Source organism: Ciona intestinalis, chromosome 3, assembly GCF_000224145.3.
Source record: "Ciona intestinalis chromosome 3, KH, whole genome shotgun sequence".
In the NCBI taxonomy this organism is placed as follows: Eukaryota; Metazoa; Chordata; class Ascidiacea; order Phlebobranchia; family Cionidae; genus Ciona; species Ciona intestinalis.
Genome location: NC_020168.2, coordinates 3,260,046 through 3,274,393, shown reverse-complemented (window position 1 = coordinate 3,274,393; position 14,348 = coordinate 3,260,046). Strand labels below are relative to the sequence as shown.

The window sequence follows — 14,348 nt, the reverse complement described above, 5'->3', positions numbered from 1 at the left end:
ATTGTACAGATAGCAGTAGACTTTACACTTCAGTATATTTAAAGTTTGTTTTGCATGTACGTTTGCTGTGGCCTGTGGGCCTTTAGCGAAGAATGTGTTTCTGTTTGCTTTTTAATGTTTTCTGTGTAAAACAGTTTAGACATTGTAGCAAAAAAACAGGCTCTGTGACTTATATGTTGTGTTTGAGTATAAGTTTTAATATCACTGACACTTATGTTATTGTATTATTAATGTAGAAATAATATTTAAGGCCACTGAAGCCAATAATTTACGAATTAAACTGTATCTGACCCAACAAAGGGTTTGTTAATCAAAAAATGGTTCCATTTGATTTGGATAAAATGATTGAAATTGCAAAACAATGTAAATACCTACCCGAGTATGATCTGAAAAGATTATGCGATTATGTGTGTGATTTGTTATTGGAAGAGTCAAATGTACAGCCAGTCTCAACACCTGTAACTGTCTGTGGAGATATTCACGGACAGTTCTATGACCTTCTTGAGCTTTTTAAAACTGGGGGTGAAGTCCCAGACACAAACTATATTTTCATGGGTGACTTTGTTGATAGGGGTTACTACAGTTTGGAAACTTTGACATATTTACTTACCATTAAGGCAAAATACCCAAACAAGATCACTTTACTACGTGGAAACCATGAGAGCAGGCAAATCACGCAAGTATATGGCTTCTATGATGAATGCCAGACGAAGTATGGGAATGCAAATGCGTGGCGTTATTGCACAAAAGTATTTGATCTTCTAACCATTGCAGCAATAATTGATTCAACAATACTTTGTGTACATGGTGGCCTATCTCCAGATGTAAAAACTCTGGACCAGATACGCACGATTGATCGGCAGCAGGAGATTCCTCATAAAGGAGCATTCTGTGACCTTGTGTGGTCGGACCCAGAAGACGTAGATACATGGGCTATATCTCCAAGGGGTGCTGGGTGGTTGTTTGGAGCAAAAGTCACAAATGAGTTTGTTCATCTGAACAATCTTACCCTCATATGTAGAGCTCACCAGCTTGTCCATGAAGGTTTTAAATACATGTTTGGTGAAAAGCTAGTAACCGTGTGGTCAGCACCCAACTATTGCTACCGATGTGGTAACATTGCTGCTATACTCGTTGTACGATCAAAGGAAGATAGAGAAGCCAAACTCTTCTGCGCTGTCCCTGATAATCTTAGAGTGATACCTGAACGCACGGCAACTCCATATTTTCTCTAATATATTTTTCCTGTTTATTGTTTATTTATAGTTGGCCAACGTAGATTGGCGAATATGAGAATGTCACATTAGTTGCTGAATATAATGCTTAGTTCCACAGCTTGGGTATTGTTGGGTTTGTAATAGAAAAAAAACATTATTTATTTATGTTGTTTGTGACAAATCGACATTTTAGACCACACATACAGAAACTTATACTGTACTACTTATATAGCCACATTATATGCCAGTTTAAAGAGTAAAAAACAGAAAATTTATGAGTACTATGAGATTCAGTTTAACAATTGTTTTACTTCGTCTGTCAAATTCAAAACAACTTTTATTTTATTGAAAGTTGTTTTAATTTGTTTGTTAATATTTTTAAAGATTTTGTCAGTTCAATGCACTGTTCTTTGTCACTTACTAGCTGTGTTCTTGCTTTATTGTGTTATAAATTGTAACTTTACCATTGAAAACACCCACTAACCATGCTAAACTGTTGTATCTTTCTCGTTTATTCAGCTGATGCATTTTTAGTTCCATAAGAGTGGGTGTTCGTGAAGGTTTTGGCTGTGTCCTACTTACCATACATTAAAATGGATCCTCATTTCTTTAAAAAAATGTAAATCATAATTAATTGCATGAATTAAAGAATGTAACAAAATTTCTGTTTTTCATACTCTCGTCTTTTCCCCACCAGTTTTACAACCTTTATAGAGCTGTCATGACTAATTACTGCTTCAATGAAAACCTTTTAATTATTTTTAAATATTTTACAACAGAGCTTGTTCGAAGTACTGTCATTAGTTCATCAACAAACACACTTTGCATAGCTTTTGTTTTACCCATATAAAGTAAACATACCAAACTTGGTTCGAATTCTAGTTTCTTCCTTGTTTTTTGTTTTTTTTCCACTGTGTAGTTGTTTTTTTAAATCCTATGTCCTTCCATATGTTATGCTTAATATGTATCTTGAAAAGATTTCTTTTAAAATTGTTGTTATTTGCAAAGCTTTTGTGGTTGAGGTATTTGTAAATTCCTTTTGCGCGCAAAGTAATGGAACTTGGCACTTAATAGTTTAAAGTTAAACAATAATATAAACTACAATGTACTGGGTTTGGATAATGATTTTTGTCAACAAACAAACCACTGTACTATATTGGCAAATGTAATCAAGGTTTTGTTCTCTTCTGTGCATTACTCTGCATAATCTTTGTTTTACCCTGTATATGTTAACTTATGAATCATAAGCAGGTATCCATGTATGTAGGAATTAATGGAAATTCACATATAGGATCTATTGATCTTGACATTTATATACTTATGTGAATTAAAGCAACTTCTACCATAAAGAATGGAATCACGTTCAAAAAAGAAGCGTCGTTCTTCGGTAACTTAAACCTTATATTATCATATTATTTCCAAATTTTAATCTGATGGTTTAGGATTACGTCCTATGTAATTAAATTAGGAGTATTTTTACAATGCGGTGCCTGCCTGTGTGTGGCTTCTATTTGTTGTTGTGATTACTAATTGTGTTGGCGTATTAGTGGCAATGTGTCAGTCAGCAGCTGAGTTATATACACCTTTGTTTCTATATGATATTTGTAGATATTATGGCCACTGCCATTTGCCAGTTTTTCAAAATTATTATTGTTTTGACTCAGCTACAACAAACAGTTGCTGTGTTTTATACTATATAACAATATTTCAGTTTCTTTTCGCTTACATTCTTTTCTTTTAGATTTTAAAGAAATCTCCCCACAGAAAATCTTTGGTGAACCCCGATGTTGTTGCCACACAAGTTAATGTGAGTGAATCTGTAACATACAGGGTGGTTATTTATATTTAAATAAATTTTACAGTGACATTGCCAATACTTTGAAATTAACTGTAAAGATCATTACCTATTCTTTCCTTCTTAAGTTTTTTAAAATTAAATTTTCGATTAAAAAAGTGCCTTGACTTCTATTTTTTACTCTTGTTTGGCGACTGGCCATGTAGGGCCCTAACCTTATTCCTTAATAATAAAAATATCATATCCTGCGTTTTAACCATAATATACCTGGAGGCTCGATGTCCTCGAAACACAATACACAGATCAATGGTCTGCAGTTTCTTGGGTTTGATAAATGATATTACACCAATTTTTGTAGAATGAAGAGGAAAAGAGAGGTTTGAGCAGGAGAGTAAGCTTTGCCAACACATATCAAATCAAGTATGTACTTTGTTTATGTAGTAATCAAACTGATTTGTTTTAAATTAACATGAGTACATGACTGTATTGTTTAGTAATCGTATATCAAAACTTTCCTTATATAAACACTTTTAAAAATTGAAAAAAGTCTTTAAGTAAGAAAATGGCTACAACTAATTGGTTAAACCTTTGGCTACAACTAATTGGTTAAACCTTTTTTGTTAGTGTAGCCTGTTTATTTTGTTTTGTGAATTTTTCTGGGTTATAAATTGTAAAACTTCCTTACATATTTTGAAAATTGAAAAGAGTCTTTAAGTAAAAAAATAGTTATACCTAATTAGTTAAATATTATTTTATTATTGTAGCCTAATTATTTTGTTTTGTAAATTTTTTCGGGGTTATGAACTGGGGCATAGAGTAAATGAGTTCAATTTATTGCAATTGCAGAGAAATTTCTAGAGTTGCAGATATTGCTGAGAAATGGCCGGATTCTACTTCAGATATTGGTATGTTGTAAGTTCATTTGTCTAAAAAATGTTGCATGTGAAAAACTTCATGTTACACTACACCTGTCATATCCTTATGGTGTGAGTTGCGTAACACTGTAAACCTGAATCTGTTATGTGGTTTCCTGAATTCTATTTAAACAGTTTCTAACCATTAGCTGCTTAATTTTGACATAATATTTCCAATTTTAATTTATAAACTTATTTGGTCATTGCCAGACCAGTTCTAGTTTAACATTCTTTAATTCTATTAATATTACATTCTGGACAAATACCTAACTGGGACGTTTACTTTTACCCTTTGCCCCAGACACAACAAAAATTGGAGATATTTCCAAGTTGAGTGCACAGCATTCTCTCACAGGGTTGAATGCTTTGCTCTCAGCACCACTGCTTAACCAAGCAAATCCCAACACTCCCAAACAGGTTAGTTATTTTTATTAATATTTTCTGACATAACATACTAGTTTATTGCAGTAATTATTAATTTTTCTGTTTTTTTTTAAACTTTTTTATTTTAGTATGGAGTTAGACTGAGTAATTTTCTTTATACTGGATTTTAAAAAACTATACATAAATTAATATTCTGTTGTTTTGTTTAAATAGTAGCTGGCGAATTGCTTCATATACATTTACCTTTAGAGTGGATTTTATACAATAATAGTGTCAGTGACAGATATTATAGCAAACCATACATTTCAACTTTTCCTATCCTTTATAAATGTATAAAACTTATTTAATTGACCATAATATATTTCTACCATAGACCAATGAAAGTTGCCCTGCCAGCACAACCATAGACCCAGTAGCCAAGATAACCAGCTCAAATGAAGTTGCCCCATCCCCAAATCAAAAAAATGAAGAAATTATCATTCCTTCTTTCCTCAAAGGGTTCACAGACGATGGCCAAATATCAGAGAATAAAACCCAGCTTTCTAATAGTTCTGAGTTTTCTATAAATACTGAAGTCCCTGCTATTCCTACTTTTCTACAAACCATTCAAGATACTGGAATATTAAAAGAAAACGATCAAAATCCTGCACAAGTTCAAGTTAAGACTCCTACATTTCTTCTTAATGCTGATTCAAATGCATCGATACCTTCACAAAGTGAAGAAAACACCAATAATTCAAACAAGACAATTAATTGCAATGAAGACATGGACATAACAATGATCAAAACATCAAGTCTTCCACAAAAATCTCTTTATGTAGATATGTCTTTTCAAAACGAGTTATGTAAGGAAAATGAAAAAACAACCTATGATGACCTGGATATGGAATTGACAAAAATCACAGGCAAGTATTTTGCTGCTCAGAGCATTGGTAATGGCCCCTTGAAACGAAGTGAGTTAATACCTAGTGATGATATGGAAATGACCTGCAACTTTAAAACTAGCGTTAGTGGGGTTACTTCTACTAACATGGATTCAAAGCAGAGTGAACACCGTAGTGACGATGATATGGAAATGACTTGTCATTTAAAAACAGTAGCTTCCACCTCTAACAAGATTTTAAAGCAAAGTAATATAGTGAGTGACGATATGGAAATCACCTGCAACTTAAAAACTGAAGTGGCTTCTTCGACAAAAGAAAAATCAGTTTTATCAAATGAAGACATGGAGATGACCTGCCACAAGCTTAACAATGTGTCACACCAACTGACCACAGTTGTAACTGACCCAAATATAAATTCCTCTTGCAATGGTGGTCAAAAAAGTGACGATTCGATGGAATTAACCTGCCATACATTACACAACAAGCACAGGGTACATCTACCCCTGCCAAGTCAAACTTCCGCAACCGCATTTTCATTTAATGTTTCACAGAGTGACTCTGTCAGTAAAGGGACCGATAACTTAGCTGATAATGAAATGGAATTTACATGCAAACTCAAACCTACTACCCACTCATTTCCTGCACAGTGTGATCTAAGTGAGAATGATATGGAATACACATGTAATGACTTTGTTAAATTTCAAAATAAAAATGTAGGCATTGAATCACTAGAAATTGGAGGGGGAAAAACTTCCATGGCTAAAGCACTGCCGGAAAAATCCAATGCTGTTACGGAGGGTAGCACAGTTACTTGTCCAGATAAAACTAATGATGTTGGGTGTTTAAACACAAGTGACATGCAAGTTACATGCGTACAAACCTTTCATAAACCACCTACCAACTCTGCTGATTCTGAAAGTAATTCTAATGTAAACAAGCCTATTTCAACTAAAGATATCTCTCAATCTACCATAACCAGCAGTTCAGATATGCCTTGTCAAAGCACCATACCTTTAACTACTGTGGAGCAAAATGTAAAGGCAAATGCTAGAGAAATAATTAATGATAAAATAGAACTGGATAATCTTTGTTCAAATCCTCAAGATGGAGTTGTAGAATCTAGTTCCACAAATCCTATCGATGGTTTAGGATTTTCAAATAATAAAGTGAGTCTCAAGACTGTTTTTGCTGCATCAGCAGTTAGTTCAACTGAGGTGGAATTGCAAGCTTGTACATCTGGATCAAGTATTTTGGTGGAAAACAAAATCCCACTGTCTGAACTAGAAACAGACGTAGACTTAATAGAAATAGAAAATGAAAAATTCGCTACGGAGGTTGTAATAGATGACTTTGAACCAAAGTTGTTGCAAGACGAAGTACAAGAAGCAACCATGGACGTTATGTTGTCCAAAGTTGACTCTGGCCCAAGTATTCGCTCCAAACTCTCAAGAGCAAGAAGTTCTATAGCATTATATAGACGAAGAATGTCGAGTACGAGTTCGTCAGATAACCAAGACTCCTCTGACAGCAGTTTATCCAGTCCTGGAGTTGTGAAGGACACAGAGCATTCTATACATGAAGGCGAACATGTTTTACCCCAGGATAAGTCCGAAACCGACTGCTATTTAAATATAAGTAACCGAACAGAAGAAACTGCACCAGTTGAGGATAAAGCTGGTGTAGATGTGTGCTCATTTCAACGTAAGAGAAGTTTCGATAAAGCAGAAATGGGAAGTGAAAATTCAAGCGACGTTTTGCCAAAACAAATTAAGCTGAATGAAAGTAACGAAGAATTCATAAACAGTGAAGATAATATGTAAGTAACATATTTTTGGAAACATTAATCAATCATTATGCCAATTTAAAACTCACTCTTGCCATACCTTAACCACCCCTACTGTAGCTTTAGCCTAATCACATAATAAATGTCATAGCATATGTTTTATAGGCTATACTAAATCATCTCATTCGTGTGTTATATTTTTCTGCAGTAATTATGGAAAGGAGAGCGACTTACTGACAATTGCATCAATTCCCCTTCCTATGACCGATACATTGGATGATGTAAATGAAGTAAGTTAAACAACTTATAAAAACAAGTTTTAACTGTTTTGTGCCGATTCTGTTAAAACCATTTATTTGTAAGCCACAATTTTTACCCATTGTTTAATATAGGGGTCTGAGGGGTGTGACACCTTCATTACATAAGGGTCAGGTAAAATTACTGGCTGAACTCGCGGGCCGTACTGTTGTTAAACATAGACTTGTATGTTGTATGGACCAAGAATAGTTTTTTTGTCCTTCATCTTATGACATGAAAAAGGGGTTATTTTTCTGCAGAAATATGAAGTTTAGGTGCATAAATTATTGAAGAAAACTACTATGTAAATTTATTGTCACATTAAATAAATTCAATGGAAAATATGCAACCGACAACTTTTCTTTGCGGCCCTCATTAAGCCCGCTGACCGTAGATTGCACACCCCTGGCTTAAATTCTTGGCTCAAGTTATTAGTTGCTCATTATAATAGTGAGTGACTCACTGGTAATTTTACTTTCCTAAGTCTGATTCTCAACCATATTGAAATGATCTGTATTTTACCTATAGCCCCTATAAATGACATGGTTTACTTTACAATTTACTGTTTAGCGTTTTAAAACGTATTTATTCTAGCACATAAATATCTTTATTTTTTCTGTAGTTTTCATCATTGGACATAGACGAGTTCTTGAACCGTTACACTGACATAAAAATTACAGACAGTAAAATGGTAAGAAGTTGTTACTTTTGCTATTACAAGGATCTTAAAAATAGTACTTTTGTTTTCCAAATCCGTTTAAATAAAAACATTTTTGTTTTTCAAATCTGTTTTGAAATAATAATAAATAGACCCAACACATTTATTTTTCAAAGCTGTTTAAAAATAATATATATATATAGGCTATAAAAGAATAAAATAAATATTTAGAAATAAAAACTTGCTGTGACTCTCAGCAAGTTTTTATTATATTTTCACTGAGACAGTTAAATGTATGTTTGCATGCCCAGTCTCATATATAAGATTTAAGGTGCATTGTACTTTGTCAGTGAGTTGTTGGACCTCTTTGAAATTGTTTTAAGTGTTGGGCCTGTTTAAAAGAAGTAAAAAAATTTTTGATCATGTTAGAGTAATATAGGCTAACAACTTGGGCATAAATTCTGTGGGGGAAGATGGGACACCTTAAGCACATAATATTCAAATATCCTGACCCCGTTTTAAACAAATACAAATGGTTTATAGAAGTCGTGAGAATACAGTTTTATAATTATTTGAATGTTCTTTATTTATTACCAAATGGGACAAAATGGAATAAAAAGGTGTCCCATCTTTCCCCACCCTGTTATAAAATAAAACTCACTTCCACTTACCAGAACTCAGGACGAGAAAGCGTGTTTGATCACGGGCCAAGTGAACCCCCACAGTCAGTAGGAGAATTGACCACGAGTATTTTCATGCATGCCAAGAACCTTCCTATCTATTCTGAGTTCATCAGTTCGTTGACTAAGAAAGTGGAGAGGTACCGATGTTTTATTATAACTTGGTGATTTTTATATGGATGGCAATTTATACAACCACTGTCGTTAAGTGGCTTGCACAAACGCCCACAATGGTAGCAGCGTTAAGCCTCAAACTTGTAAACTCTTGGATAGAGAAGCCCTCTAACCATTGTGCCTTGGCACCAAATTTTTGACTACCTTTTGTGGGAAAAAATATAAAAATGTTAATCTGTAAAAATGGTAAAAAATAAAATTTTTAATCTGTATCTCTTAGCATCCAGGATGAGTTGAAGCTCCAGAAATCTGAGATCTCGAAAAATAATCCTGAGATAATGAATGCGATCCGATTTGGCCCTGTAGATCAATCTAAGAGGTTGAAAGAAAAAGTTGAACAAATCGCTGAATGGAGCAAGCGCTTGGCCCATGTAAGTTGAAGCAAGCCTAAAAACCCAGGGAGTAAGCAGGGGCAGCTGTCTTCACAATAAATTTGTTTTATAAAATTACTAATAAATTCCCTGAGTATGCCCCAATAAAAGGTGTGGCAATACATCATTAATTAGGCTTACGTTTATTTATTAAAGTGGTCTATAAATTAAATTAGTATTAAAACTTACCTGAAAAGACTGATATATATAACTGCACCCTAAAAATGCACCATTTTGGAATGCAGTGACTGATGAGCCATTACTATGTGAAAAAGTTAAAACCACTGACTTGCTACAGACTGAAATTTCTCCTCCAAACATAAAAATCTCTAAAATTTTCTGTGTGTAAAAATTAAAAAGAAGCAATGTAATCTTTCTCTTGAGTAAAGTTATTATTCCTCCCAGGCGCAATGGCAAGTTACGAAAAGCAAGCTTCACAAAAGTCTCACAGTCTCGATGAATATGACACTTGATGACGATATACAACCCATAGTTGATCAAATTGCTGAGTTCGGAAAACCGACCGAACTTCTTGAAAAGGTTGCCCAAGATATAGATGACGGTAAGAGTGAATAAATGTAACTTTTTTTATTATGGCATGATGGGGCAATGACGGTTGTTAGGTTATGACATAGGGGTTCTGTTTTTCATATACTGCTCGCACGCTTACGAGTTAAATCATCATGTATGTAACTTTAGTGGTGTTTTTTTTGTTTTAATTTTATAAATAAAAAAAATTATAAATAACATAGAAATCATGTAAAAAAGTAACTTATAAATAACATGGAAATCATGTAAAAAATAGATTTAGAAATAACATAGAACTTATTTAAAAAATAAAACGATAAAAAAGTTATAAATGAAAGTCCTAAAATACCGCTAATTTTTTTTCAGAGAATTCTTTACTTGAGAAGCAAGCCATGGAGGTATCAGAGATGGGGAATCCCCCTTCTGATGAACAAGTAGAGCAATATCTTGCAGGGAAGGAAAAAATTGAGAAATTACAATCACAGCGTAAGTGGTCCAATATAAGTTAATGTGTGCATTGTCAGTGATGCGCATGTTTAACCAGTTTTATATTGCGCAACACTGCAGGAAATAAGTAATTCTGCAGGACTACAAAAATTGATTAGCTTTGTAATAGTATTTGTAGAAAGATAAAAAACTGTGTAATGCTGCAACAAAAACGCTAGCCTGGCAAGTATCATTGCCATTTAAAATATCGACTGTATCATATTTGTAAAAATTTACTTTTTTTAGTTTCAGCAAGTGTGGAAATAAAAGAAAGAAATGTAAGATGTGAAAAAACGTGGCACGACAAATCAAAGTTGTTGTGGCAAGCTGTGCAAAATAAGCTCGACAGCGAACGAGAGGGCAGAGAAAAAATAAAAGCAAAGAAAGTTAAATCTCAGGAACTTGATTTTAATAAAAGGTTAAGATTTTTTTGTTTTTTTTTGTCGTTTTTTATTTTAACTTCTGTAATATTGCCCTGTTACTGTTACTGCACGTAATGACTTTTATATTTTTTTGAGCGATATGTGTAAATTTTCCAATTCCTGTAGGTAAAAGTAACATCAAAATTATCATTTAAACTGATTTTGCTCAAGTTCCAAGCATAATGTAATTCCAAAACCTTAAGTAACCTGGACTTGTTCGCACTAGACAAAAAATACCATAACAGCTTAAAAGACTAAATTTGCCAGAACAAATGATAAAAATATTTGTTGTTTAGTTTGGTTCCATGGCGCTTAGTGGCGGACGATGAAACAATGAAAGTCTTCAGTTTCCTAAGAGGTAGCTTGTTATTGAGGTTCAACACAAATAACTTGGGAAGGGTCGTTAGTTGCAACATAGAGTCGAAATTAGAAGGTGGTATATACATCCTATGCGTGATGTACTTTTTGTAGTTGTAAAATTTTTTGTCAGCTACTTTTTGTTTTTTCCTCCTTTTTTAAGTGAATTCGAATAAATTTCCTAGTTTCAGGGTAAAATCAGATCGTGCATTTTATTTAGTTCATAATATATAGTAGGGTGGGAGGAGATGGGATACTATTTCATTTCTTGTCCCGTTTGGAAGTAAAAAAGAACATTCACGGAATTACAAACTGTATTCTCACGACTCCTATAGACCGCTGTTAATTGTTTAAAACACGATTAGGATATTTAGATATTATGTGCTGAATGTCTCCTATCATTCCCCACCTTACTATATTTCATGCATAATTTCCCTTTTTGTAGTTCAGAAAACTGTAGGACTTTTTGTTAGATAGTTTGTTTTTTTTGATTGTTCTAAATTTATTCGAACAAATTTTCTAGTTTCATAATAAAATTAGATTGTACATTTTATTTGGTCCATAATGTAGTATACCTATACCTGATCTGTAAACTTTAAAAACGGCAGTTGGTTAAACAATTATACACAATATAGGTATGTAAAAAGTTTAGATTAAAGATATAACAATTAAGTCATATAAACCAATTTTCTTCTGAATTCAAAATTTCCATTCTATCTCCCAGACCAAGGAATTCCCTTTGCAGCTTCAGATGTTGAAATATTTAAGTTTATTCATGGTTTGATACAACGTAGATATGAAGAAAAAACATATCTTCAAATGTCACCTCGTACAGCAAAAATAAACAAGGTACTGAATGAATGAATGTAACTTACTTTATCCTCGCATCCAATGGCCACGAAAATGTGCAAACTGCCGCTTCTCGCATGCCCGGAAAAGTCATTTGTATACTAAATGTAATGTGTGTCACAACTTTGGTAAAGTTGTATAATATGTCTTTTTAAATAATATTTTAAGCTTTTATTTTTTAATCAGACAAAAAGTAATATAAAAATTGTGTTTTTTATGTAAAGATGACAGTTGTGATTTTTCCCTTTTCTGTTTGACCTTGTTGGTATTTTATTCTTAACAACAAAAACATGTTATACTGTGAGAATGTGTAAACATTACTAAAAACTTTACATTTAGCATTTACACCATATCCATTATAACATGCAATACTTCCACCCCAGGCCTTACACAAGTTTTCAAGCGAGGCATGCGCTGGAAATCGACTGTATCGCGACATTATCGACCTCACAATGGATTACGAACATTGCCAAGTTGAAATACACAACGATAAGCTTAATGTGGGGTTTGGGGGGTTTTCTCCTAACCTGTGCAGGTTGGAATTTAATATATATTTTCCTTTTTCTATTATTTTGTACTGGTCTCAAAATGCCCCTCAAAAAATTCACTTTAATCACTCAAAAGGATGGTTATATTTTCATTAATTTTTTTTACCTTTTACTTTTATTGCTCTTAAAATAGGGAAAATAAAGTTATATTGTCAGTTAAAAAGTTTGGTTGTAGTTCAATATTTTTTTGCAGCTTTTCTGTTGATTTTTTCTTCACAAAAGATGGGAGATCGGAACTACGCCCGATATCTTATTCCTACGTTGATTCTGCTGCAAACTTTGGTATTTTCAGGTAAACCTTTAACTGATAAGCGATTATAAAGTGTACACCTGTGTTATAACAACTATTATTACCCACCATATGAAAATATATGAGTTTTATCCTTTCCTTACTAAGTTAGTCGTGGGATGGTAGACAAAACATTAATAAAAAATAATAAAATTAATAGTAATAAAAAAGTATAATAACATTATAATAAAAAGTTTTTTTTGTTTCTAACAGATTTTTGTTTCTAACATAGTCGACTAAATATTAATAAAAAATAAAAAGTAATAAAAAATGGGTAATAAAATTTAAAATTTTAATAATTTATTTTTAACATGAAAATTTAAATAGTAATAAAAAGAAGAGTAATAAAGTTATAATTCAAAGTTGTTTTTTATTTCAACATAAAAATTTTGTTTTTCAGTCAGAAAAAAGTTGAATCTGTCCTTGATAAAATCCCTCAAGATTTTCATTATCTTTCCATGATGAAGAAAGCATTAGTGGACATGATAAGAACTGAGCAATAAATTACATCATTATATCTTATAATATATAGATAACATAATTCATTTAAAACAGGTTAAAGAATTTCAATAAAAGTGATTTGCAACCTGCAGAATAATACGCCCAGCAAGATGTATGCTGCTATGAGTGCTTACTGTTCTTAAATGGGAAATATGTTGTATAGTGTCCCTACCCCACAACCTAACCTATTCATTAGTCAACTCACACACTCAAAGTCACTGCAGACAGAAGTATCTATAAGACACAAATCTGCACTAATTGCCATGCAATAGGTTATAAACAAAAAATATTTTTAAACATATTTTGCTACTGTTTTGCATTGAAAAATTCCAAGTTTTGTCTGTAGTGACTATAGGTTTTTATCAACATCATATAGTTTTCCATCAACATCACCATCACCATTTCTCTCATTTTACTGCCAAACTTTTATGATGCTATTCAGTCTAATGCTAATGCTCTGGTTCTTTTTTTTTTACCATACGTCTAAGCAGGGTTCTCTAACTTTTATAGTATCATGTGTTTTCATGACCCATTTTGATGCTCTGGATCTGTTAGTGGTGCACCACAATTATAAAACTTCATATGGTACTCCATTACACAACACATGCCAACAATTTTTTGGTTAATGTAAATTTGTAAAACTTTCGCAATACATTCAATTCAACGGTTTTTTTACAACACATAGTTTAGAAACCCTTTCCTTACAGCTCAGTTTTTCCAACTCCTGCTGTAGCTACTTTTATGGTCTCTTTATTCATATTGAACACACATAAACTTTTTAGCATAACTGAACTAACGCCGCCATCTTAAGTTAATGTTAATATATGAAAAAGAATATTTTAAAGTGCCTATTGTTTGGTTTATATAATACAACTCCCGCAGACTGAAGTTCATTTTTTACATTTTAGTTTTCCTTTAAATGTGCATTCAATTCTATAACTTTTAAGTTGTGTTTTTCATTTGTTCTGGTTCATTTTCGAACTGGTATAATTATTATACCATTAGATCTGTGTATCAGGTTCATTGGTTCTACATTTTTAATAAATAGTTTACATGAAGTTGGATTAATGCTGTCAATCTTTGTTTAAAATGGTTAGACACAAAAAAAGGTTTAGGGCGAAAATTTCCCTATGAACCTTTTTGTTTGTACAGAAGGTAACTTACTTTATTCTCGCATGGCCGGAAAACAACAGTCGTTATAAGACGAGTGT

The 14,348-nt window shown here is 32.8% G+C and overlaps 2 protein-coding genes across 3 annotated transcripts; both read left to right on the top strand.

The window, feature by feature from the left end:
• Positions 1–240: 240 nt before the first annotated feature.
• On the top strand, positions 241–2,467 carry LOC100177460 (serine/threonine-protein phosphatase 6 catalytic subunit). The gene has a single exon (XM_002126873.4). The coding sequence runs from the start codon at positions 318–320 to the stop codon at positions 1,233–1,235; it is 918 nt and encodes a 305-aa protein (XP_002126909.1). The 5' UTR covers positions 241–317; the 3' UTR covers positions 1,236–2,467.
• On the top strand, positions 2,461–14,201 carry LOC100175089. Of its 2 annotated transcripts, none has more exons than XM_009859719.3 (18): positions 2,461–2,604; positions 2,959–3,024; positions 3,371–3,432; positions 3,859–3,917; positions 4,228–4,343; positions 4,684–7,010; positions 7,186–7,267; positions 7,897–7,965; positions 8,607–8,752; positions 9,007–9,157; positions 9,563–9,719; positions 10,052–10,171; positions 10,418–10,589; positions 10,890–11,026; positions 11,675–11,799; positions 12,183–12,334; positions 12,541–12,639; positions 13,037–14,201. In XM_009859719.3, the coding sequence occupies exons 1-18, from the start codon at positions 2,569–2,571 to the stop codon at positions 13,137–13,139; spliced, it is 4,179 nt and encodes a 1,392-aa protein (XP_009858021.2). In that variant the 5' UTR covers positions 2,461–2,568; the 3' UTR covers positions 13,140–14,201. The 2 variants fall into 2 exon arrangements, with proteins under 2 accessions (XP_009858021.2, XP_026689695.1); XM_026833894.1 differs by having other exon boundaries at positions 2,959–3,048.
• The last annotated feature ends 147 nt before the right edge of the window (positions 14,202–14,348 follow it).